The following is a 26,566-nucleotide window of genomic DNA, read 5'->3' on the forward strand; positions in this document are numbered from 1 at the left end:
CTCGGTAATTACAGCTCTGGTGACTCACTTACTCTTCACTCCTCACTGTGTCTTTAGTGGACACAACAATCATCACCTAGAGTAGGTGTAAGAGGCCTCGATTAATAGTGGGTCTAATCTGAGATATTCTATAGTTTGATAGTGTCATTCCATGCAGCCAGTTTTCAACCTCTTATTTGCATTTTCAATGCAAATGCAAATTTCTTGTTGTCTCCTCACCCTGTCCTCTTCCTCCCCAGGCACAGGGCTGTCAACCTGTTCCTCCAAGGCTACAATAAATCCTGGATATCAGCTGAGGACAACAGCTTTGAGGAGAAGCTTGTGGAGGATTTGGCTGTGAGTGGTAAAGCCATGTTGACATAAGTAGTTTGAAATAAATCTGTAGCATACAAGAGTGACAACAGGCCTCAATTTTAAATTACGTCCTCCATCTATATTTTTTTAATTATCATGAATATGAATGTCCCTCAAATATGGCCCATAATTGCTTACGAATAATTTGTTTATTTGGGTAATTTATTTAATTTGTTTATTGCACCCTTGACTATGTTCAACATGCAACACAGATACTATGCTGTACATTAGATTACCTAGACCAAGGCACCCAGGCAGTTCAGATAATGACCTGCAAGGGCATTTTTTTACCCTCTGTTGAGCTTTTCAGGCAGCACATCCTCTAGGCTGCATACTAATTCCACCTACTTTGCTGCACCAGATTCAGTATAGTTTGCTTCTTTTTGCAGTACACTGTACATTAAATTAAAATTCTTTACCATTTTGTAGGAATAGAAAATTATGCCCTCCAATAGTTGTCAGTCAAACTGTATCTATAAGCCACTGCTCTCTTCCAGTTTGGAAACTAAAGAATGAAAAATCTTAATGTATTTTCCAAAGATGAAATACTTTTTCGATTATTAGAGTCGTCTCAGCACCATTGCAATTTAGTCAATATCACTCCCAAGAAAATTGAATGTGCATATTTGAGTATACCTCATTATCTACGGCAGGCATAAGCCTGGAAGAGGGGATCATGTGTGTGTGCGTGCACTTGCACATGCGGGTGTGTAAATGTGTGCTTGCAGCTAATCTCGCAAAGTACTGGACCCATCGGCGTAATATATTTTGCGCAAATTTACAACTGTATGCTCAAGAATGTCTTGTGGATTCACAATTTTGGAAAAACCTTTTTTTATTGACCGTTTCAAACCCTCATTGACCTGTGACTCCTCTTAACGGATGCATAGGTGCTGCAAATCACATGGCCTTTCCGACAATGGGTTAGGTTAAAAGGTTCGGTTGCAGGTCACATTTTGGCCTTTGTCATGGCTCAATAACTGACATCCATATAATAGTTTGGATTTCTATACATATACATACTGTACATTTACAGTTCTGCTGTATAGAATTTGGACAGGATATCGGTATGATGGAGCTGTTACAACTGAGAGGAAGTGTTGCCTGTGTTGCCTGTGCCTTTTACTGCACGAATTGCACTGCGCTGGTTTAATGAGCCATTCACAGTACTGGCTATGCCGGGAACACATTGGCTGTGCCAGCAGTGCGTTAGCGTCGTGGAACATGTTTTTTTTTTTCGGTGCCTGTGTTAACAAGTCAGAGCAGTCACACTGCCTCCATGAGCAATGCTTGTCAGGCGCGTCTCAGCTGCTTGTCAGCTGCGGCACATCTAGAGAAACGGTGGCTCGCTGATTTTTTCCGTGTGCTGTTGTCAACAGAAATAGTGAGAGTGGCATTTTGATAATTATATTGACTCTATATGTAAGAAGTAAGGAAACACAAAGAGCTTTACTCAAACTTTCCTGCTCCCATTTATAACATTTCTTTCAACAGAATCCCATCAGTTATTGACACAAGGCATTTTATTTTGAAGTGTTTGCACGATCCTGTTGTTGACAATGCAGGAGCTTGCACAACTTCAGAAATAAGTGGAATTTGCGCTTATAAATGTCGAAATACAGTACTCATAGCAGCAGGCAGCCCTGCAGAAGCATCACAGCCACAACACTGCACCACCAGTGTGAACACCACAAGCAACAAACACGCTGCAGTTCAGTGAGGTTGCTGTCACACACAGCTCATGCAGCCAGTGTGTTTCTGGCATTAGACTCTTGAGACAAGCAAGTGCTCCTGGCATGATCAACCAAGTAGCCCTCTGGCTACGTTAAAACATCAAGGCATTTTGATTATTTGTTTATTCAGCAAAAGTTCCAAATAAAGATTGTTTGCAACAGAGCTAACCTGCAGGGAGTAAATTAAAGTCAATCAGCAAAGGCTGTTAATGGACATTATTTAAAAGACAAACTAGTGGCTTTGCTCTCTGTCTCTGGACTGCAGAGGAGAGAAGTGATGGAGCTGTGTGGAGGTGACAGAGAGGAAGAAAAGGATGTGGAAGATGGTGCCAAACCAATCGATCCCCTCCTACAACTCATTACACTCTTCAGTCGAAGCGCCCTGACGGAGAGGAGGTGTGTGTATGTGTGTGTGTCTGTGTGTTCCCTCTGAAAGATCACATGCAGTAAAAACCTTGTTCTACTTATATTATTGTGCTAACCCATCACCAAGAATGTCAATTTGGGTTTGTCAGAAGCATGATTTCTACTCTGTCCAACATCTGTTTTCTGAAAGTGTAAAATCTGCAATATGTTTGAATTCTTTGTCATTCTGCAGAAATGTTTGTGCTGTAGTTTTCTTTGTAGTCATTCATGGTTTGGTCTACCAATACTGTTGTTGTATTGCTGTGATATTCTCATGATATTCAGAGACTCACTTGCCTTCTGAGAGAATAATATTAAATTAACAATTTCTCCCCATGTGAGCGTAAAGACATTAGCACTGGAAGGGCACTCTCATTTGTGAAGTCACCACAGAGATGTGATCAAATCAGCCAGGTATACTGGTGCGGTCAATACAAGTGCACAATGCCACTGGGTAGCCTTAATGAAGTGGTCACACTCTAGATATGCACACTGCTTCAGAAACATCAAGGTGATACTGCATTTAAATCCATCAAAGGGATCGTGTTTAAGCCATAGACTGTACAAGTGAACTTTCCTATGGTTTTCCACGGGTCCTTGAAATCTTTGAAAGTTTGTAAATTTGAGGGGAAAAATCAGACCTTGAAAATAACAAAAGGAAAAAGACAAAGCTCATTATAAATACTCGAGTTTATGTATTTTGTGCAGAAATAGGTACATTTTATTTATTTGTCATTTTTTTACATAACGTTGGTAGGCTACATTCTCCTCTATGCATTTGTGTCTCCTGCAGTTGCGTCATTGTTTCATGTGTCACCTGGCACTAGAAAGTGTGATGGTCATGTACATGAGAGATTTAAGTGAATTCCAATTCTGTGAATATCTGTGGATATATCCAGCTACAGATTGGCCTGCACCTTTTCATTGACAGCCTATTTTTAGAATGTTGCATCTGTCCATACCTTGATATACACTAATACTATCTTACCTACCTTCCCTTTTTACAGTAAGCTTGGACATGACGGTCTCTATAAGTCCTATGCTGCTATTATGGCGAGGGTATGGAACTAGTATCTAAATGTTTGTGTGCGTGTCACATGAAATATATATCAAAAAGTGAAGGAGAGTTAGTTTGTACATTTGTGCCTCTTCCATATTGATTTTGTTTTCCACCACCCTGTGTCATATGTTTGCTCTCCTAGAGCTGCCACAGAGAGGACGATGATGATGAAGAACAGGAAGTTGAAAGCTTTGAAGTGAGAAAATGGATTTTTACTTTTTAAGAAGTTAAAGTGTTTCTTGCCAATAGTATTAAGTCGTAATTGGCTTGCCTTTTTTTTGTTTGTTTTTTTTCATTGGAGTAATAATAATATATATTTTTTGAAGATAAATCTATATTTATCTTAAATATATTATAACATATTTATTTATATATTGTAATTATCATAATTCTAAAACAAAGTAGAGGGATACCTTTCTAAATTGACCTTTCTGTGGGTCAGGAGAAGGAAATGGAGAAACAGAAGTTGCTGTACCAGCAAGCCAGGCTGCATCGTCGTGGAGCCTCTGAGATGGTCCTACAAACAATCAGCGCCACCAAAGGTAGGAAATGTGTTTACAAAATATTTTTTTATTCTAATTCCAATAAATAAATTGTATTGAGGTTAGTGTGGTCCTTAGTTGTTATCAAAATACTTTGCTGAATACTGAACCAAAGAGGAGCTGCCTCCTGGATTTAGTATGATGTCATGATGAAGTAAAGCATTTCTACGTGCCTTCTTAAAATGTGCATCATGAGCTTTAGCAGTCTGTTATTTTTTGAGTTGTATCTGTACGTCTTCTGATTGTGGTAAGTTTCACATCCCATCAGGCTCCCTGGGCTCCATGATTGCCCCTACATTGAAGCTGGGTATTGCTGTTCTCAACGGAGGGAATGCCACTGTTCAACAGGTACAATACTGCATTTGCCTCTTCCCCTCAAATCATACAAACTGATTTGTTTTTCTTGGGATCCTCAAAATATGTTTATTTACAGTTTACAAATCTCTTTACATTGGCTATTCTTCCTCTTAGGCAGATATTTTAGCATCATGACACAAAATACTAGAATTAGCACACACAAATACAAAGAATGTGTAACTTTGATTAGGTGACTAAGCAATAGCAGCAGTTATATTGGATTGCTAGATTTATTGCACTCTGGTGAAAAAGAAAGTAAATATAAGTGCAATAATTATGTATTTAAAAAACAATATATCAACAAATATCTAATCAGCAACTTGCCAAGTAAAGCTGTAAAATGTGATACACAAAAAACAGTTGTGGGCTGTTAGAGATACCTGTTTTTAAATAAAAATTACAGAATGTGTCTTGCATAAACATTATGCTGTGTTCTAGCATTGCTGAAACCAGTACAAGGCAATGAATATGAGGCTCAGTGTATTTTATGCCAAAAAGATTTTTAAACTCAGTACTATGGGAATCAAGAAAGTAGAAAAACAAAATACTGTTGAAATGAACAACTGTTAATATAAAGAATATGTAAATAAGATCAGTGACATTAAGAAATAAGCAACAGCTATATTTAACAGCTAGATTTATTTCACTCTAGTGAAAGATTATCAAATATAAGCACAAGAATTCTGCATATTAAATAAAGTATATAAATATGTTACCAATCTATAACCTGAAAATTAAAGCTGTAAAATATGGTATACAGCAAACAGTTGTGGAATGTGAGAGATGTGAACTACTGTTGTAGCAGCTGCATAACAAACAAGATGATATTTTTAATAAATGGAGATGGGTGTTTTCATGTCATGGTGACACATTAGGTGGTAACTCATCACTTACATAGAGGGTATGCACTCTTTCTACATTAGTATTTTTGTTCGCATTCAGAAAAGACCTTTTCTTGAACAGTTTCTTCTAGCTTTTCGCTATTCAGAACATATCACTTTCAAATTCTTCTTATGATGCCTTTACACATAGGCACTGCAGCAAAACTCTCAGTAATAAAAAAAAAAAATTCTAAGCTAATCATTTCTGCTTCAGACAAGATCCTCCTCCATTAATCAGCTCGTGTCTTTGATGCTTTTGTCTGATAGAAAATGCTGGATTACCTGAGAGAGAAGCGAGATGTTGGCTTCTTTCAGAGCGTGGCTGGACTCATGCGCTCCTGTAGGTGAGTGAATGTAGGAACAATCTCTGACAAGTCTTCTCAAATGTCACAAAGGCTTTCAGACAAAATGATAAGAGTGCAAAAGCTTTTTTTAAGCCTTTTGTGTGTGTGTGTGTGTGGTTTTCTGCTATCCAGTGTTCTGGATCTGAATGCATTTGAGAGGCAGAACAAAGCAGAAGGATTAGGCATGGCCATGGACGAGAGCTCAGGTACTGTATTCATGTGGAAATAAAAAAAGATTCAGTTACTGTGGAGCCATGTCTTAGCACAAGAGCCAGCTGTGAGATCTTTGGACTTAAACATACACGAAATTCACACTCCCAAATCCTATTTCTTTCTCTGCCTTTCTCAGTTTCTCATATTTTCAACAGCTGTCTCCCTCCACGGGGTCTATTTCTGAATTCTCTGTACATTCTTACTCTGTTGTACCTTTCCTACTCCATTCCTTGCACTTCATCCTTTTATTTCTGTTGCCCAATCATTTTCCCAGGAGAGAAGGTGATGCCTGAGAAAGACGTTACCTGTGACCTATTCCGTTTTCTACAGCTGCTCTGTGAAGGACACAACTCAGGTTATTTGCCCTATGTTGTATCCACTAACAGAATGTCACAAAGTATAAAAAGATGATATAGGGCTTTTTTGTGAAAAAAGGACCACATACTGTAACGCATTGTGGTAATAAAAAGCTAAGCACTGATTCATAATTACAATGCAACACATTAGCTCTAGTTGTGTAAATACATTGTCTACACATGATGAAATGGATTGTGATGCTCTTATTTCCTTCATGTGTTAAGATTTCCAGAATTACTTGAGAACACAAACAGGCAACAACACCACTGTCAACATCATTATAACCACTGTGGACTATTTACTGAGAGTACAGGTAAACCTTTAATCTTTTATCAATATTTTTTCTTACAAAGAATAGCTTATTTAAGCTAATGAACCACAAATATGTTTTTCTGTGCCACACTGTAGGAGTCGATCAGTGACTTCTACTGGTACTACTCAGGCAAGGATGTGATCGATGAACACGGACAACAAAACTTCTTCAAGGCTATTGAAGTGGCCAAACAAGTCTTTAACACCCTCACTGAGTACATACAGGTCAGTCAGTTTCAACTGCGTGTTAAAATGTTTTAATGCACGTCACAATACCAGAAATCCACAAGTCTCAATACCCAGTTTAAATAAAAGAAAAAAAACCCAAACAACAACAATTAATCCCATGTACTTAAACATACTTATTGAAAACATTTACACTGAATTAAATTTAAGTTTCATTATTAATGCCTGCTGATCAGCTTTAAATGCAAAGTCCCAGTCTGTGTGCTCTCATGAGATTTTGTAGGCAAGAAAACATATGATATAGAGCATGCAAAATATCAACATATTTCTCCTCAAATGTTGTCATTCAGCACTTGTGCATGTAAGATGTGATGGTTGGTCTTTGTGGTAGGCTACTTGTCCCGTCCCTCCTCCACTCTAATTGGATGGTGAAGAAGGTGACGTGACAGCAACGGTCGCAGCATTTATGAGAAAAAATGCCAAATGTGCAGTGCTCAGTGTAGAATAGACGCCTCCTCATGCTGCTGGAGTTTGTAACACAGTGCTCCCATCGCCAAGAATTTAAATATTACGCTGGACCTTTCTTTTCGACGAGTTGAGGCAGAGCTTTCACTGCAGCTGTTGTTGTTTTTCTGTGTTGGTAGGTTTGCTTCTGCTTCCTTTGCCATTCAATGGCAGCCATGAAGGCATTAATGCTGCCCTGCCAGGTCAGAAAGTAAAACAAGCACCGTCATATTTTTAAAATCTTGGCGTTCCTTTGGTACGGACATATCGGTTCTTGTGATATCCCCAATGGATTTCATGTCTAATTCTGTGAGCTCTGTGATGGGAATTGCCTGCAAACACGGAGAACTCATGGAATAAATACACAAAATATTTGATAGACAGTATATTGTGGAAGACTACCTGAGTGCAGAGACAAAGTTGTCCCTCTTTCTCCCACCAGAGCGAGAGAGGCTGCGATCAGTTATAGTTTAATAAATTCACAGAGGTCTTACAGGATTGGTTCTTAACTATTTATAAAACGACACTAACCTTTTTTCCCAAAACAGCATATGACAAGCTTTAACAAAAAAAGGATATGCCACACATCTTTCACATCTTTCATGTGACAGAGTTTCAACATATGCTTACATTATGTAATATGGGCCACCATAGCACCACATATGGCATCTTCCAAGACGCCCCGATTGGCGCTGATTTATGACTCCTAAAAAAGACTGAGATCAGTAGACCTCAACACACAGAAACAAGGAATATGGCAATAAATGGCAGCTGTTCTTGTTTCCTGCTAACGTACTTCTGCTGAAAACATATTGTTGGTCTTAAAGTTGAAATGTTTCTTAGAATGATGCTGCTCACAATATCGGTTTGTTCATCCAGGGCCCGTGTACTGGGAACCAGCAGAGTCTAGCTCACAGTCGTCTGTGGGACGCAGTAGTAGGTTTCCTCCATGTCTTTGCCCACATGCAGATGAAGCTCTCCCAGGTATTGCACAATAATAGGGACTTTTATTGTGATTTTAATTATATTTTATGCAACGTTCTTTATTTCTCAGGGCACTTTGATAAAAATATTTCTCTTTTTTTAAGGTTTAAGGATGTTACTGTTAACATATTGCACTTGATTTATCTATCTGTTTATTTATTCATTTACTTACCTTTTGCTAATCCGGTGTTTTATTATTAGAATGTTATTGTTCAATAATCACCTTGACCTGAGTACTTTATTTAGTTCTTCTCATGTATTGCATGGCTAGAATAACAACAAAAATCCTTGAATCCTTGATTCACTGAAACTTGATGAGCTCATTTCCCTCTAAAATTCTGTCAAATCATTAGATTTACGCTGCTCTAGTAAATAGTGTATTGTGGGGTTTCTACCCAAGCAGTAGTAATTTCAGTCCTAATGTTAATACGAAATATATACTGTCAGTCTGTTGCAGCACGCATTGTAAACTGCCTCTGCTAATGTGTCTTGTAAATATGTAATATGGAAGATATGAAATTACTTTTATGCTATTTGCTAAAAATGTCACTCTAAATATATTTTCTTATATACAGGATTCAAGGCAAATTGAGCTTCTAAAGGAGCTCATGGATTTACAAAAGGACATGGTTGTTTTCTTGCTTTCCATGTTAGAAGGCAAGATTTCCAAGTTTTTTCTCAATTTATGATCACAAATAGGTTTAAAGTTATCATTAATTCTGGATTTAATTCTCTGCATGTCTCTCTACCCTGTAGGTACTGTCGTTAATGGGACTATTGGAAAGCAGATGGTGGATATGTTGGTGGAATCGTCAGGTAACGTGGAGATGATCCTCAAGTTTTTTGACATGTTCCTCAAGCTTAAAGACCTCACCTCCTCTGATGCCTTCAGAGAGTACGACCCTGATCGTAAGGGCTGCATCTCCAGAAAGGACTTCCAGAAAGCCATGGAGAACTGCAAGCGTTTCTCACAAACTGAGATTCACTTCCTCCTCTCCTGCATAAAGACCGACGACAGTGATATTTTGGATTATGAGGCCTTTGTGGATCGCTTCCACGAGCCAGCCAAAGACATAGGCTTCAGTATCGCTGTTCTCCTCACCAATTTGTCCGAACACATGCCCAACGATTTGAGACTTATGACATTCTTGGAACTGGCAGAGTGCATCTTGACTTATTTCCAGCCTTATCTAGGACGTATTGAGATCCTCGGCAGCGGGAAGCGCATAGAACGCGTTTACTTCGAAATTAGTGAATCCAGCCGCACACAGTGGGAGAAGCCTCAGGTCAAAGAGTCCAAGAGGCAGTTTATTTTTGATGTGGTCAACGAGGGTGGAGAGAAGGAGAAAATGGAGATGTTTGTCAACTTCTGTGAGGATACCATCTTTGAGATGCAGCTGGCAGCACAGATATCTGGCTCTGACACCGGGGAGAGGTATGCCGACAAAGGCGAAGAGGAAAAGAGTAAAGAAGAAGTTCTGGACAACAAAGGAATGTTCTTCATGTGTCAGTGGTTGTTATTGTTGATATCTCTGATTTCTGTCAAAAACCTGAAGACAATGATGAAGATGACTCTGAAGGATATCCTCATGGCTGCTTTGTTCTTCCTGAGATTCATTTTTATGGCTCAGGTCCGCTGTATTTGTTTTGCTATTCGCAGCATCTTGTATGTACTGTACATAGCCTTTGTTAATGGCGGGCTCATAGAGGGAGCCAAAAGAATGAGGATGTCAGACTTGCTCGGTGGGATGCTAGAGCCAACTCTTGATGAGGTCATGGAGGTGCCAAGTGGTGTGGATCGGCTGAGGAGGTACTCAGCCAGTTTCTCTTCCCAGAGAGAATTGAGGGAGATGGGGCATGTGGCAGCTGTGACCTCCCTAAGGGAGGTGGATGTACTGTCAGACATATTTGGTCTTAAACTGAAAAAGGATGGAGGTCAATACAAACTTATAACACGAGATCTCACTGCCAGTCTGACCGACCTGTTCAACAAAACCTCCAAAACAATTGCCACCGCTGATTTTTCTGAGAAGCATCAGAGGACGGTATGGGTTATTTTGTTGTATTTCTCCCAAGTTTCCCTCAGTATCATTTTCTTTGATACTTAACTGATTCTCATTAATTTTTAATTTCCTCATGAATTTTACTGACAGCAACTTAAGGCTCAGACTGCCACAGAGGAAAAAACAGAAGATGAGACAACACCTGAATCAGAGAACATAAAGTGAGTGTTTTGCTTCCCCCATTCATCCTCAAAGAGGCAACTCTCTCATAACAGCCTAAGTTTTAGAAGCTGAAGTAGTTAAAGGTGGAGTCAGTGCCTCTGGAGAAAGATTGTTGATATTTAAACTCTAAGCCCAAACAGATACTTAGAGATTTACCACTGCCTCTCTCTTTACACCTCCATAACCTGTCTCCTGTCTTCTTCACTGTTGTGCGGCTTGATCCGAGCCACTTTTTTTGTTTTCCAAATACAGAGCCAGGACAATCGGCAACTAACTCTAAAACAATATAGATTAATAAATAGCACTACAGGTCAGGGATAAGAAATTTATTTTTTATTTTAGGACAAATTGCTCCTTTAAAGTAGAAAAAGTAATAAAAAAGTAATTAATTACATTACATTACAATGCACTTGGTTGTTGTGACAGTGCATGGTGGATCTAAAACCAATAAAAACCATGTCAAGCACTGTCATGTTGACGTCACACTTCATCAAAAGACATCTTGAAGTTATTAAAATTAAAAGTTTGATTTCATCATTGAAGACCTTTGACCGTTTCTCTGTTTGTGATTGGACTGTTTGCAGAGGGAGGGAATCTGAGGAGAAAACTGGGAAGGAGAAAGCAGAGGAAGAACAGAAAACCAAGAGATGCTCTAATAAGTCAGAGGAACCTGAGAGCCAACACTCTGCCCTCTGGGAGATGATACGTACTCGAAACAAGAGCCTGCTGGTAATACACTCACTACAAATACACTCACACATGCTTGTGCACTTATGCATATACAAACAACACAGATAAAGAAGAACACTTACAGGTACTTCTATTTGCAAACACTGGCTTAAAAATTTACAGAAAATTAGTGAATTTTCTTCTCTTTTTTTCCTTCTAGAACTACTTTGCAAGGAATTTTTATAATATGCGCTTACTGGCTCTGTTTGTCGCCTTTGCAATCAACTTCATCCTCCTCTTCTACAAGGTGAGAGTTTGCTTGTGAGAGAAATTCAGATGCATTACATTTTGCAGTGGTATTAAAACTTGAATATAATCGAGTGCATTTACTCAAGGGCCGTACTTAAGGACAATTTTAGGTACTTCAATATTATCATTTTATGCTTCTTTGTACTTCAACTACACTACATTTTAGATGGAAGTATTACGCTTCATTCTTCAATACATTTATTGGACAACTTGTTACTCTAGAGAGTATTTTACAAACAAAACATTGGATCGTCACATATAATGTTAGAAATCCAGACCAGTCTAATGCATGCAATGCTACGTACACAACAAGACATCAGTAATGATAATATTATAATGCATGCTTGGGCCATTTTTCTGCAAAACAGAAACTGTAGTGTTTGATATTTGTAGTACATTTTTCTACTAATACTCTTTTACTTTTACCAAAATAACATTTTAAAAGCAGATATTTATCTGTAAGAGTGTTTTCAACATATCTTGTAAACCGGTGACTGTGTGAAAGAGAAGCTGATTTATGTTTTTTTTAGTTTGTTACGGTCAAACTGCATTGCATTTAGGAATGCAACTTACAATTATTTTCACTGCCAATTTTTTTCTTGATTAATTTGGTCTATAAGATGTCAGAAAATGGTGTAAAAAATGTTGATGAGTGTTTCCCAGTGTCTAAGATGACATCCTCAAATGTCGTTTTGTCCACAAACCAAAGATATTCAGTTTCAGTTCACATTTATGAAGCTTGAATTAGGATTTTGACTTTTTTTTCCTCAATGAAAATACTCAAACCGAAGAATCAGTTATCAAATGAATTGGCAATTAATTTATTAGTTGATAGCTTATCAGTTAATCATTGCGGCTTTAGCATTTATCATGTGCTTCTCATATTTTGTTAAAAAGGATGCTTGTATCTCTTTGGTAAGATTGGTCTCTTCATGTTTTCCCAGGTAGCATCTTTGCCTGCATCACAAGAAGAAGATGAAGTGGTAACATCTGCTACTAGTAAGGAAGTGGACTCAGCTGCTGCTGACGACAATGAGGGCAGAGATTATTTTGTTCTGGAGGAGAGCAGTGGATACATGGAGCCAGCGCTTCGTTTCCTGGCTGTAGCTCACACAATCATCTCCTTCTGTTGTATTATCGGATACTACTGCCTCAAGGTATACCAGCTCGAGCATGTACAGATTTATAATGAGCTCATTTCACTCAATCAAATCAGTTTCTTTTCATCATAAAAGACCTAGAGTATATTACAAAACCACAAAAGAATTGACAATTAAGTGCATTGCTAACAAAGATAGGCTTCATACAACTAATCTAAATTGCAGAGATTTGAAGTTTTGCAAGCTGAACACCAGACATGTAAAGAGTCCAGTGACCACCGTAGAGCCTTTGATTGACAGGTACCACTGGTAATCTTCAAACGTGAAAAGGAAGTGGCACGAAGGCTGGAGTTTGACGGGCTGTATGTGACAGAGCAACCCCCTGAGGAGGACATCAAAGGGCAATGGGACCGACTGGTCATTAACACACCGTATGTTCATAGCCACATAATCAGCTGGCTGATGTCATATTAACATCAAACATGTTTTATTCTTTGAGTTTGAGAAACATGCTGTGGGCACCTATTAATGATCATGCTACAAGCTGTACAAAAGGTTTCACTTACAGCAATATTTCAGTTGTCAGTGTGTTTTAAATTTCTTTTTTTTTCTTTCCAAGTATTTTTCAATACGATTTCTATTTTCAGATCCTTTCCGAGCAACTACTGGGATAAATTTGTGAAGAGGAAGGTAGGACTGCAGCTTTGATTTTGCTCAGTAAAAATATTATATGTTCTATTCATAATGTGCTTATGGATGTATGTAATTGTGTGCATATTTCACTCAGTGACACTTCATTAAGAAACTAACTGAGATTTAATGAGCCATTTAATGGCAGGTGTAATTATTCCCCTGTCAGTTACAAAACCGTTTTGTCTCCAGAGATAGTGCAGCACTTTTAGTTTCCTCATTCGGATAGTCTCCCGTGTTATGAAAGGAAATTATTCTTTGCCTAAAGTTTAAAAAATGTCTTTTTGGTCATATTGTTCTTTTATGGGGACATAAAGTTGACTTTTCAACTAAATTTGAGAAAACATAAAGACAAGTTGGTCTGCTGAATTTAACTAGAATACTGTAATGTTTACTGAAGCATTAAATCCAGAGAGCCAGTCATAGAAATTATAAAGTCCTCAAATGCCTGCAAAGACACATATTCTATCATCAAATGGATCTATTTCCAATAATAAAACTTGTCATTTTGTGTGGGTTGTGACATTCAAAAAAATGTACACTTATTTACAGATGTCTCTTTGATAATGCAAAAACAGTATTTTTGGGCCCCATGGCACCAAGTGACAAATCTTGGATTTTTAATTTCACATGTTGTGAAATTGGCCTCAAAGTCTGGTGCTTTTCCCAGGGGTTTGGGCATTAGTGGCATTGCATCTTAAGGCACTTCTGCATGGGCACTGTTGCACTGCACTGGCCACTTTGTCCATATAAATTAGGTCTAGCAGTGCCACACAGTATTTAATAATATGTATTGCATCATTTTACGAGCCTGTAGTAAAATACTCTATATGGTATAATGCCTTTAAGTCTTCAGTTAATCCGCCTTTGAGTTTGAAGGTTGTTGATGTTGCGTACTATATGTTGAGTGTTTTTGATTGTAATAACAAAATGGCTTTGTAATACAACTAGACTTTGGTTGGCTCTTCTGTTAAGATAATAAATCAAGTGACAGTTTCTTGAGCCATGGTAACATAACAATAATGGAAAACTCTGCATCTGTGATGTGAGTAAATGAAGTAAATATTTACTAACCAAGCTTCACTTACGGTCATGTTAGTAGGATGGTAAAGAGTGAAATATAAGCGTACATCGGTACTAATCATGTATATAGTGTAAGATTGCACCCAAAATAACACAGACAAGAGTAACCATCATCGTCATCCAACACCCCTCTGTGGGGTGCACAACCACTATGCCCCTAAAAATCATATATCTGCAACACAGGAATCAGAAAATCCTTTTTGTTCAGGAGTGATCATAAGCAGCACCATCATCTTGTCAGCAGGACTAAGCTGCCATCTCATTATGTGCAGAAAAATTCAGCCTCTTACCTCTTGCTACCTCCTGTCATTCTTTATTCAGATGAAAAGGCTCCTAAGAGACTATTGTTTTATGTAAACCTGTCTTCTTGGCCCATCAGGTGATGGATAAGTATGGCGACTTTTACGGCTGTGAGAAGATTAGTGAACTCCTCGGTCTGGACCAGGCTGCATTAGACTTCAGCTCTGAGAGAAAAGAAAGAAAAAGGCTCAAGAGAGACGCTGCCTGGAGTGCTCTGTGAGTAGAAAAAAAAGTCCTTGCCATCTTGCATTCTGAAAGGGTTTCGTGGGAAACTTCAGCGATCTAGTCTGTTACTTTTTTTGCATCGTGTGCAGTTCAGGATCAAAAAGATATGGTGGATTGTTGAATAGGATAGGATTTAAGGTTGTTTTTTTCTTGTTTATGTTTGTCATACACTGAGGCATGATGCATCAAAGGACATGGTTTTCATTTCAGTGTAGCATAGACATCATTGTTATAAATAATAAATAACTCTGGCCTTTGACAGGTAAAACAGTATGCTGCTGAGCTGATGTCTACACACAAAGCAGCCTGCAATAATGATAGCACTGTGGCATCCTTCTTTAGAGGATAGCTTCAAGTGTGTTTGCATACAGACACATTGATACAACTCTTTCACTAATGCAGTGGTTCCCAACTAATGGGTTATAGTCCAATAGTGGGTTGCTGGTCCACTCTGAATGGGCTGCAAGTGAATTTTAAACATGTCAAGTTTGTTAAAAACACTATATTTTGAAGTATAGTGAATTTCTGGCAAAGAGTTTCTATTTTGAAGTGTTGCTTCAGTTTGTTCTTGCAATATGTTTTATTTCTTTGTATTCTAAGGAGGGCTGTCAGTGTTAACATGTTGCTGGTGATGCAATTAAGGGCCGTACACAGCGTGTTTCATTTATTTAATGCGTTAAACGTCGGCCCACATTTCTGTCTTTAACAGGCTTTACTAAGCAGAGTTTTAAAGCTAGGGTGATGATACTGGTATGAAACCAGAAGACCTAAAAAGGATCCAGTGGTTCTGACAATGACATGCAAGCGTCTCAGGTAGGGAGCTGAATAACGCTCCAAACTGCACTGAAACTGTCGTTTCACTGGGGTCCCTTGACCTCTGACCTCAAGATTTTTGAATGGAAATGGGTTCCATGGGTAACCGGCAGCTTCTCTTTACAGACATGCCAACTTCATGTTAGTCCCATGCAGTTTTTTTGCTGTCATTTGATTCCTAAAATAGTTGAACTGAAAACATGTGATTAAACATGCTATAATTAATTAATTAACTATTGAAATTCTGCAATTTTAAAAATTAATTGTTTGACAGCCGTAGTTCCAAGCCAATGTTTTGTTGACATTTTCTTTTTATAAAATTGAATATGTGTGTATTTATAATGACCCTTGAACTTATGACTAACTAATGAACTAATGGAAAAATCAGGACTCAGTGACTGGACCAGTTGGGAAACAACGCTCTAATGCATTTTGCTGTAGAGGTGCACTTCAAAATGACCCCTTTGATGAACATTAAAACAACAGGCTTGTGTACTACACCCAGCTCTTGTTTTGGCCTTGTTTGTAACATCTTAAAATAACATTTTAGACAATTGGGTTGCTGCTGTCATTATAAATAGCTTAAACTATTATAAATAGCCATTTTACTGTTGCTGTGTATGTGTTTTTGAGTATGTGTGCATTACCTAATAGGGGTGGCCAGACAAAAAAAGGTCCTGGAACATTATGTTGTTCTTGAGGAAGAACAGGACATTCTGAAATGAAGCCACATAACAGACAGGCTCTTTTAGAAGAGACACTGTAGCAACAAAGGTCTGATTTTAGCCGTGGACATTTTGGCCTTCTTTTCCCGGTTCTCCCCGTGTATCTGCCTGATGATGCTATTTATTCCAGATTCAACTCTATTGACATGAAGTACCAGATCTGGAAACTAGGAGTTGTGTTCACTGACAATGTAAGTTCTGTTGTGTCTAATATTTAATGGCTTGTGCTTTTTACAGTTTTATTTGTGTCCTATTGCCCCTACAAAGCCAAGATAAAGGTGTCACTTCCTGCAATTTATATTAACAGATAATTTGAAATGACCGAGCAGTGTGTGCAAAACATGTCTGATATTTTATGACCTATATCCCATTTGTTTAATCTCTTGTTCTACGGTGCTAAGATTTTTGTTTGATACATTTGCACATGCTGCAGAAGTGACGCTGGTAATATCCTGTGATTCTTCCTTATCTAAAATACACATTTGTCTCACTCTCATCTTTACTGATGATCTATATTGCCTGTTTTTATGTGTATGTGTATGTCTTCTTTTGTGTGTGCACAGTCCTTCTTATACTTGGCCTGGTACATGGCCGTGTCAGTTCTGGGTCATTACAACAATTTCTTCTTCGCTGCCCACCTTTTGGACATCGCCATGGGTTTCAAGACGCTACGTACCATCCTTTCCTCTGTCACACATAATGGGAAACAGGTGTGTTTGCATGTGTGTCAGCCTGTCTGTAATTTGCCACCCATCTGTCTTGATGTGTGCTCATATGTGCAGTGTGCATGCGCCCGGTGTTTGCTTTCACGCTGTAGGGTTATATTGGGGGTTTTCGGAGATGAAGAAGCGTATTAAAGCCCATCTGCCTCTGTCTGTCCCTCTGTAATTATGTGTGTGTCTGTCAGTTGGTCCTCACCGTGGGCCTGTTGGCAGTTGTGGTGTATCTCTACACCGTTGTGGCCTTCAACTTCTTCAGGAAGTTTTACAACAAGAGCGACGACATGGACGTCCGTGACATGAAGTGCAATGACATGCTTACTGTGAGTTAAATGTACACAAGCACACATAGGAGCCTGTCTCTGCACATATATCGATCTGTCTTATGTCTCTGCGTTTATCTGCTACACACAAACACAGCGCACACTTCATTTTCTGCGGCCTCAGATTGAGAGGGGTTGAGGAGGATTCTGACAGTGATCCCAATTGTAAAAGTAAGAACAGCCTCTTGTCTTAGTTTTCCATAAAATGATGGACACATGGATAGAAAACAGTCCCGCAAGCCTCAGCATAGCTTTTTGTTTGGCTATTCACAATATTAACACCCCACCGCCTGCTCTATTCTAATGTGGACTCCACTGTCACTCACATGTGCAGGCGGATTGGCAGCGATAGCATTTGAATAAAACCGTACTATTATAGGAGGCGGGGATAATACATTGAATCCTCAGTCACACACACTGTGTTATTGTTTATGCTCGTCTTTTAGCAGCAGTTATTTGCAACCCCTTTCCCATTATTTAAACAACAACATTTTTTAGACAAACGTAATGCAAAAAAAGGCAAATAAATGAATCCAAAGACAAGCAGAAGACATCTCTGTATTGGCTCTGTCTGGATTTATATGGAAAAAGCCACTTTCAAAGTTTGAATATTCCTTGAAAGTTGAGCAGTCAATTTTTATGCTGTTTTTGCTCAACTAACTTGTGAAAAATATCCTCTGCACTTTAAAGCACAGTACAGTCCTTGCTAGACAGGTAGAATGTTAATTCTTCTTGCCTCATACTCGTACATAAACTCCTCGTGGGGAAATATTGTCTGAGGTAGAATATTCATTAAAATAAAACTTCTTCTGTTCTGTGAAACTATAAAAATGCAGCCCGTTTGAATCTTTTAAATGCCTTCCCAAAAGCAACTAGCATGAAGACGGGCATGAAAATGAATTGAATAAATTTTGTTTTGAAGCTTGAATTTCCAATTTACACTGTTGTTTTTGGAGTTTGGAGAAACAATACTCCAGTCCGTCTTAGATACTTTACATTTACTCCCCTTACCTCATACCCTCATCAGAGGGGGACAGAGAAAGTGGCAGTGCATACTTTACAATAATATGAAATGTATTTTTTGTCAGTGCTACATGTTCCACATGTATGTGGGAGTTCGTGCCGGCGGGGGCATTGGTGACGAGATCGAGGACCCAGCTGGAGATGAGTTTGAGGTGGAACGCATTGTCTTCGACATCACATTTTTCTTCTTCGTCATCGTTATCCTCCTGGCCATCATCCAGGGTGAGTCACACTCACTGAAACTGTTTCACAAATATAGTTCAGAATGAACATGTATGCCACATGTTCTTCGCTGAGCCACACAAATACATTTTATTCCCCTTGTTTAACCAGAACACACTTGATGAATTTTTCATGGGGCATTGGAGGAAGAACAAGTATCTGTTTATTCCACTGAGTCCTGAAGTTTCACTGACACCTGTCAGTCACAGACAAGCACACACACACACACACACACACACACACACACACACACACACCTGTGCACAGACAGATACACTGACGCACACAATTGTGTCCTTTTTTTCCTCTCAGGCTTGATAATTGATGCCTTTGGGGAGCTTCGTGATCAGCAGGAGCAGGTGAAAGAGGATATGGAGGTGAGATTTGACACTTTTTCTCACAAACACTCTCTCTTTTGTGCACACAGTTCATCACAGACAAATACACTATTGATATGAAGTCATTAAAATACATTTTGTGTCATATCAAGGTTGTACAGTGTGCAGTGCGGTGCAGATTTAGATACAAAAAGGGTAAATACTTTATGTCAAGGTAAGCCAAGTAAGCTTGAGGTCGGATATAATTTATGTGCGTGCGTGCGTGCGTGCGTGCGTGCGTGCGTGCGTGTGTCAGAGGAGATAACTGTGTACAATATCGAGTAGATTAGGTGGACTCATTTGTAATGGGAGCTTGTGTCACATGAAACGATCGAATCACTTGCTTCGGTGAGAAGCTACCATTATCTCTTCCTCCTGAATAATAATTAAAGAGATGTAAATCTGAGGAAAACCAACATCTCTGGTATTTAAGTATAATTGGCACACATTGCATTGTACATTTTGGATAAAATAAGCATCACTAGCTGTATTTTCAGTTGACTGTTTCAATCGTTATTTGCTCAGAACTTTAAATCTCTGAAGTTTGTTTGACTCTTGTCATACTCTTGCATACTGACACATCTGTAGTGTTGTTAGAGAATGAAAGTTCATTTGGGGCTTAGTGAGTGAAGGCGAGATGCAGTAGAATACAAATTAAGGTGCATTTCTTCTTAATTACGAGTCTGCAAATTGCATCGCTCAGAGTTGCTGAATGTGTGATGCTTTTATTTATTTTTTTGTTTTTTTGGAGCCTGAGGAGTTTCATGACCACATAGCCTCAGTGCATGCTGTACATCCCTCAGAGCTATGCCTTTAAAGGCTGCAGCAGATGTGGACCAAAGCAGACTCTGTGGAAAGGACAAGAAAGGTTACAAGAGACTTTATTAGCATGCTGACAACCGTATGTAGTCAGAGCAGGCAAACAAGTCCAAAGGTGCAGGAGAGGCAGGCGATCAAAGGCAGGACCACTGAGACATACAGGCAGCATAGGGTCAGATTAATAGTGCTGAGCTACCCTCTAAATATAAAGGGCGCACATGCGATGCTGCTGAATGCGTAGTTGTCATGGTCACTCCCACTGGACTGGCAAACACACAATAGTATCTGTATCTGTACATTTGCATAGAAAATACACATCACGTTAAAAAGAGAGCTGCTGTGCAGTTGACTGCAAAACAGACTGAAAAAGGATTCAAGCAAAATGTTTTGATAGAAACAAGCAGGGGCTGTTATCATGAGCAATATTATATTAGTAAGTAGTGTAGTGAATTATTTTTTTCATCATTATGTCATGCAAACAGTAATGCCCAGCCTGGGCTTAAAAGACACCAGAAAATCAAACAAGAGTCCAGCGTACCTCATTTTTAGACAACACAATAAAAAAAAAAAGGAAAGGAAAAAAACAGAGCAAAGCGACAAATTCATCCTTTTTGTAGTCAGACACATTTACTGTGTGGCAGTGGAAAATCAAAATAAGCACGGATAACACAATCTATCTCACCTTCTTTTCCAGGCTTTATTGACAAAACTGGCAAACCTAAACACATAAGAATTAAATAGCCATTCTAGCTTTTGGTCATCTGAACATTGGGACATGTCAGGAGTAAGTTCAGCCATTTAAAGTAACATTAACTCCTTTAAGTCATCATAGTTTGTACCATATAAAAGAAATTGGCACCTCACTTTTCATGTCACCCAAATTACACAACTCACACATTTTGTTTTCTTCCTGGTTGTTGAAATGCCCAACCTCAATGGCTAAAGGAAGAATAGGAGCTTTCAGCTGTGCATAGAATAGTATTGCCATTGTTTTCCTATGATGTGTGCATTCATCTAGTCTTTACATAGTTGATTTCACACTGTGTGTCTAAAAAAAATAAAACAAGTTTTATAGCTGCTTTTCAGAGATATTTCACATCTGGGAGAGGCAGCAGTATAAATTTGTTGCACTGTTTTATTTAGACACAAATTGCTCTGCTGCAGTCGGCAGTAATAAATCAGTTTTAGCTGCTACTCCCATCGTCCCATAATTTGCAGCGCTAAATAGGAGTCCCTGAAAAAAACATATTGCATTAACCAAAAAACCCTTTATTTCTGTCATTTTACCAGCACAAAGTCTTTATACAGCTACATATTAAATATGGGCAAAAGTAATTGGACTGTTTTGTATCCCCAAAAATGATGCAAATCCTCAGCAAATATGCCCCGCTGTGTCTTATGAAAGCCTGGAAGCGGGTAGTCTTGGGAGTATTTAGTTGCTCTTATTTACAGACTTTTTCCTTTTGTGGGCATCCTTTGAGTACTTTTCTACAGAGAAACATCTTAAGCACTAAAATGGTCTCTGGGTCTGAGGTTATTTTTTCTAATATACTCCAGAGAATGTCATGTTTGTCGGAGCGTGTTTCATGAATCATTACATGTCTCACATCTTTCCTCCCGCAGACCAAATGTTTTATATGTGGAATAGGAAGTGAATACTTTGATACGGTCCCTCATGGCTTTGAGACTCACACGCTACAGGAGCACAACTTGGCCAACTATCTGTGAGTTGATTCAGTGCTCACCACTTTCATGTCTGGACCTAATTATTTTGCAAATACTAAAACTCACAATTTGTGTTGCTGCTAAAAGGCGTTTGTGATGTTACCTTTCACAGATGCAGTGAAGCATAAATATTCTGCATGCTCCACCATCACTAAATCTCTACAAGAAACCAAAAAAATGACATTTCTATCGGTGTTATTTTTGGTTGATAATTCATCTACTTTGCTGTTTAACTGCTGTTCTGTTTGGCTTTAGACTTGTTCTAGGTTTAAAACAATAACAGCAGTGTTATCCTCGACGGACCCCTCAGCATCTGCATTTATAATTTAGATTCAAACCACTGTCTTGTTTCATATTTATCAGTAGTTTACTAATAGGTGCATCAGTTAACATTTTTCATGACACTATGCTTGGTGGAAATGCAACAGTGCCACATAAAAAAACAAACACTTCAGATGGCTGCTATGTGGTTGGGTAAAAATGGTTATTTGGAAGGTGTTGCACTGTGCACTCTGCACTGTTGCCACATTAGAAATAGCAAATATGCAAATACAAGTATGCAAATATGGATTGCTCAATTTGTTTGCATCCCAAGACACTGTTCATGTCTCTGTTTGTATGCTGGTCCTTCATGTGATATTATAAGCTTAACTGAAAAGATCTACAGACTGAAATCATTATTCATTGCTTTGTTCTTCTCAGCAACCATCAAACATTTGCAAGAATTAAAGTAAATAACCTGATTGCCGAAATAGAGCTGTAATCGCTTGTTGTATTTCCGCTTGAAAGACCTAACAACTGTTTGCTTAATCACTACAATCCCTGGACTTGTGCACAGACTCTAAATTAAATGCTACAACTTTCTGTGTTGGAGGTATGTGAGTTGCTACATGAATTCCTCTTCTGTGTCCTTGCAGATTTTTTCTGATGTATCTTATTAACAAGGATGAAACTGAGCACACGGGGCAGGTATTATAGTTATCTCTTCTGTTTTATTGCATGATCCACTCAAAGTAAGAACAAGATGTGGACCTCTAAATCTAGGAGGCAATTCTTCTGTAATTGTCAAATGCCACATTCCTTAATTTATCCACAATTGTTTCTCCTTGTCTGACCTATTTATTCTATCTTATGCCATTGCAATGACAAAGCTGTAGTGTAACCTTTTCAAGAAAGACAGAATCTGTATTCATTCTGTCTCTCAAAAGCCCTATCAGTCCTGGCATGCATGTTTTATGATAATGTACATGCCAAGCATACCCCGCATGATTCAGATTTTTCTTTTTACTTATAAACCATTGAAAAATTACAGCTATAAATCTGAAGTGGGGGGTTTCAAGTTGCAAGAATTTTAATTCACTTGTCTTATCTTTTCACTGTAACATGTTTTAAATGACTTGTGGCCTAGAGCAGCAAAGAGAAGTGCTCTACTGTAAATCAGCAGGAAACTGCGTTTTAAGTGTTTTTTTCTTCCGCTATTGTGCCTCACACTTAGTGAACCTTAATTTATGAAAGGGGTGTGCATCCGAATAGATGAGGGAATGCTAAATTCTAAACGGTTATAAATCCATTCCTATTTGGAATAATTTGGGTTTATCTTTGTGGCACAGACTTCATTTTGGATGCGATGCTGCTGAATTGATAAAAGGAAGAAAATATTACATTGTTTATCAGCCTGAAACATTTTGGGTGCTATTTCCAAATGGAGTTGGGCTCTAGGACTTATCCCTAGATATATACGGTGTGTATTCTTTCAGTGTGGTGTTATTCTCAGGTGCGTATTAAAAAGGGAGCTGCTAGGTGGAATGTGGAAAAGGTTTCCCCGTCGGGCAGACAAATGTAGGAAAAACTTACAATAATAATATTATTTGTGGACACTGTTTTAGAGTGCTGTTTTACTAAAGAACGGATATGTTTGGGGTAGCTAATGACTTGGAGATATATTACTACTCTTGTCTTTGCCAGGAATCCTATGTGTGGAAAATGTACCAGGAGCGTTGCTGGGAATTCTTCCCTGTGGGAGACTGTTTCCGTAAGCAATATGAGGATCAACTGGGATGAGAGGAAATCTGAGAGATCTAAGGCCTTCGTAAATAATGGCATCGCTCTGAAGCCATCTTGATTGATGCCCTTGGACTCACTAAATTACCTTGAATTTTGTGTGCACTATTGATTTTGGACTGATTTTCCCACAAAGTACACATAGTTCATATTTATGCACATCCGATTTCTAAATTATATAGGTTAAATTATTTGGAAACTATGCACATCCGATTTCTAAATTATATAGATTAAATTATTTGGAAACTAAAGAATAAAGACCACTTGTTTATGTTCAGATGCAAAAATAATGTGCTGTTTGTTTTGGGAGTCTCATTTCTGTAGTTCCTTGAGGCCACAACAATACTACCACTACTGTACTACTTCTACATCATTATCTCAAGCAGTCAAAGCTTACAGTGCAAATTCAGTTTGATGGCACTGAATTTGCACGTGTCTGTAAAGCTTATGTTTTCTGAATGAAGTGATTTGTCTTTCTAATCACAGCCTACCATCCCTTTCCCCCTGTGTGACATGCAGATAAACACTCTCCCTCTGGCATTTGTTCTGTTTACCCTCCTCTTCCCTGTTTCTTCATGCTCTCTCTTCTTGTCTGTTGTGCTCATCTCTCCAGGATCCTTCTCCTCCTCCTGTCCTTGCTTTTGTTCTTTTTTTTCCTTCCACTCTCTTCTCCTTCCACAGCTTCACCTCTTTTCCCTCATCATTATCAACCACTGTGTAGCACGCCAGCAGGTTTCCCTGGTGCTCAGGTCAAAATATTGCCATGGAAGCGGATCACCAAGCTTAACGACGCGATTGGCTGCTGTCTCCAGCGGACAGTAAAGTCTTTGGGGAATCTGTGGGTATAACTCATTGGCTAAAGGAAAATGGCGAGTTTTGTTAAACTGTTAAAAACTTGAACAGAGTGTGCGTGTGTGCGCTGTGAGCTGAACAGCGGGATGACGGTCGTGGGAGGGACACCTACCGATATTGTCCTCATTATGTAAAGGTCGAATGCTGGGCTTACACAAGTCTTCTTCTAATATGTATTCATGTTGCTTTTAAGTCATGACTTGCAAGCATGGCTATAACTCACCGGAGGATCCAAAAAAAAGGTTTTCACTCTTGCTTTTATCCTGAGAAATTGAAAAGTTTTAGATTATATTTTTTAAAATAAACAGCTATTTTGCTAACTTCTTTCCCCACTGAAAGAGCTAGACAGATATAAATTGTTATCACTATGTCTGATCAACGTTTTCATGAAATTGTTGATCTACAGTGTGTGAGACATCCCTGATGTTTCAGGTGATTTAAATGAATACTCCAGTATTTTTCAACATGGACCCTATTTTTTCATGTTTTTGTGTGTAAGTGAGTAATGGGAGCAGCATTAGTTTTTGAGATTTGGTGTAGTATTTAGTGAGGGTGCTGCAGCCGGCAGTGTAAGCATTACGGCAAAAGTGCAGCATCAGTGTCTTGACCCATTTGTGGGTCGTGCTGGTACCCACCTCACAACCCGGAAGACTCACAGGATCCACCACCAAAGTCCAGCACACACACACAAGGGAGATTGGGGGTAGCTCTGGGTGACTGGCATGTTCCTCGACTGCTCGCTGAGATTGGGATTTGGAGACCAGGTTGAAGCCTTAAACTCTCTGTCCAATTCCTTGGGTGATTCCTGAGCGTTTCTTTTTGATGTGATGTGGTGCATTGTTTTGTTGGGGGAGCTAGCAGAACAATGTTTAGGTGGTGTGTGTCAAGTGGCATCCACATGGATGCCAGGACCCACAGTTTCCCAGCAGAATATTGCGTTGTAATGAGATGATCAATGTTACTCACTTTACCTGTCAGTGGTTTTAATGTTTTGGCTAATTGGTGTATGTTTATGTTTCTGTGGTTCAGAAGCTATTTGAGTTTCTATACAGTATATACAGGGTGAATTAGGTTATTTATATGTGAGGTTAAATTACCAGTAGACATTCAGATTGTTTTGACCATGTTGTCAATTTTTTTTAATGAGTATTGTGTCTATAAATGAAGGAGAAACAGAATCTCACTTGTACAAATACATCTAATGACAAAAGCATTTTTCTTAAGGAACTCAATTTCATTTCACTATTCTCCATAAATAAAAGCACCTTAAATAGTATCCCTGTTCAAGATTAATAAATATCATAGCTGCCAGCTCCGGAGCTAACAGAGATTAAAAAACTAGCTGGTCAGTTTCCATAAAAGCCTGAATCCAGAGGTTTAGCAATTGGGAAAAACCGCTCATCAAAAGTCTATCTCCTTTGGAATTTTATCCCATTCTACTGTGTATCAAAATCAATCATACCGTCATAATACCAAATCCACAGACATCCAACCCCTTTCTGTTGTTTCTCACAAAACAGATCTACAAGAGACCTGCGGTACAAAAAGAATTAGCCTTCACCAGTTGATTTACCAGAACAACGTGTATTTGAAGCAGTCCACCCAGCTCACCCAAAACAGCCCAAATTAAATATACTGACTGTTCAGTGGGTAATTGCCGCATCCGCTTGATCAAAAGATATTGTGGATAAGATGGATGTGCATTTGTAGCTGCCAAGCTTTCTGCTTTAGTCCTCATGAGCTTTCCATCCTGTGGTGGAGCAGCACTGAGGCCAGATGGTCTGCGTGTAGTTTAGTTTGTGGAGCATAACTCAGTCGGGGAATTTACACTGTCTGCTCAAAGTATGAACAGTATGGTAGCACTGCGTGACACAGATCACGTCCCCAATGTCTAAAAAAAAAAATAATGTTAGTGAACTTCGGGGTTCCCAAGGAGTGAAGCAGATGTGCAGATGTGTGTCTCTGTCTCTGGCTGGACATCGACTTCTTCTGTGATGACTGCTGACATGCAGCCACCTTATCACTGTGACTATTCATTAAGTTAACTGCTGCTTCGCTCAGTCACAACCTTCCT

At 38.8% G+C, this 26,566-nt stretch overlaps 1 protein-coding gene across 2 annotated transcripts in view; it reads left to right on the plus strand.

The window, feature by feature from the left end:
- ryr2b (ryanodine receptor 2b (cardiac)) overlaps positions 1-25,768 on the plus strand; it is an 87,639-nt gene extending 61,871 nt beyond the window's left edge. For both annotated transcript variants that reach the window (XM_088086955.1, XM_088086956.1), the window contains exons 76-104: positions 240-336; positions 2,353-2,483; positions 3,500-3,551; positions 3,695-3,748; positions 3,995-4,094; positions 4,363-4,442; positions 5,600-5,676; positions 5,809-5,882; positions 6,164-6,244; positions 6,471-6,559; positions 6,655-6,783; positions 8,128-8,232; positions 8,808-8,889; positions 8,989-10,277; positions 10,386-10,456; positions 11,042-11,186; positions 11,347-11,433; positions 12,380-12,592; positions 12,836-12,966; positions 13,183-13,225; positions 14,688-14,824; positions 16,502-16,562; positions 16,935-17,081; positions 17,279-17,413; positions 18,502-18,658; positions 18,971-19,035; positions 21,478-21,578; positions 22,497-22,548; positions 23,545-25,768. In XM_088086955.1, coding sequence (XP_087943081.1) covers positions 240-336; positions 2,353-2,483; positions 3,500-3,551; positions 3,695-3,748; positions 3,995-4,094; positions 4,363-4,442; positions 5,600-5,676; positions 5,809-5,882; positions 6,164-6,244; positions 6,471-6,559; positions 6,655-6,783; positions 8,128-8,232; positions 8,808-8,889; positions 8,989-10,277; positions 10,386-10,456; positions 11,042-11,186; positions 11,347-11,433; positions 12,380-12,592; positions 12,836-12,966; positions 13,183-13,225; positions 14,688-14,824; positions 16,502-16,562; positions 16,935-17,081; positions 17,279-17,413; positions 18,502-18,658; positions 18,971-19,035; positions 21,478-21,578; positions 22,497-22,548; positions 23,545-23,640 — 4,081 coding nt within the window. In that variant the 3' untranslated portion in view covers positions 23,641-25,768. The remainder of the gene's footprint in view (positions 1-239; positions 337-2,352; positions 2,484-3,499; positions 3,552-3,694; positions 3,749-3,994; positions 4,095-4,362; positions 4,443-5,599; positions 5,677-5,808; positions 5,883-6,163; positions 6,245-6,470; positions 6,560-6,654; positions 6,784-8,127; positions 8,233-8,807; positions 8,890-8,988; positions 10,278-10,385; positions 10,457-11,041; positions 11,187-11,346; positions 11,434-12,379; positions 12,593-12,835; positions 12,967-13,182; positions 13,226-14,687; positions 14,825-16,501; positions 16,563-16,934; positions 17,082-17,278; positions 17,414-18,501; positions 18,659-18,970; positions 19,036-21,477; positions 21,579-22,496; positions 22,549-23,544) is intronic.
- The last annotated feature ends 798 nt before the right edge of the window (positions 25,769-26,566 follow it).

The sequence above is a fragment of the Plectropomus leopardus genome, chromosome 13 (genome assembly GCF_026936395.1).
Source record: "Plectropomus leopardus strain MGB_pleo_1.0 chromosome 13, ASM2693639v1, whole genome shotgun sequence".
In the NCBI taxonomy this organism is placed as follows: Eukaryota; Metazoa; Chordata; class Actinopteri; order Perciformes; family Serranidae; genus Plectropomus; species Plectropomus leopardus.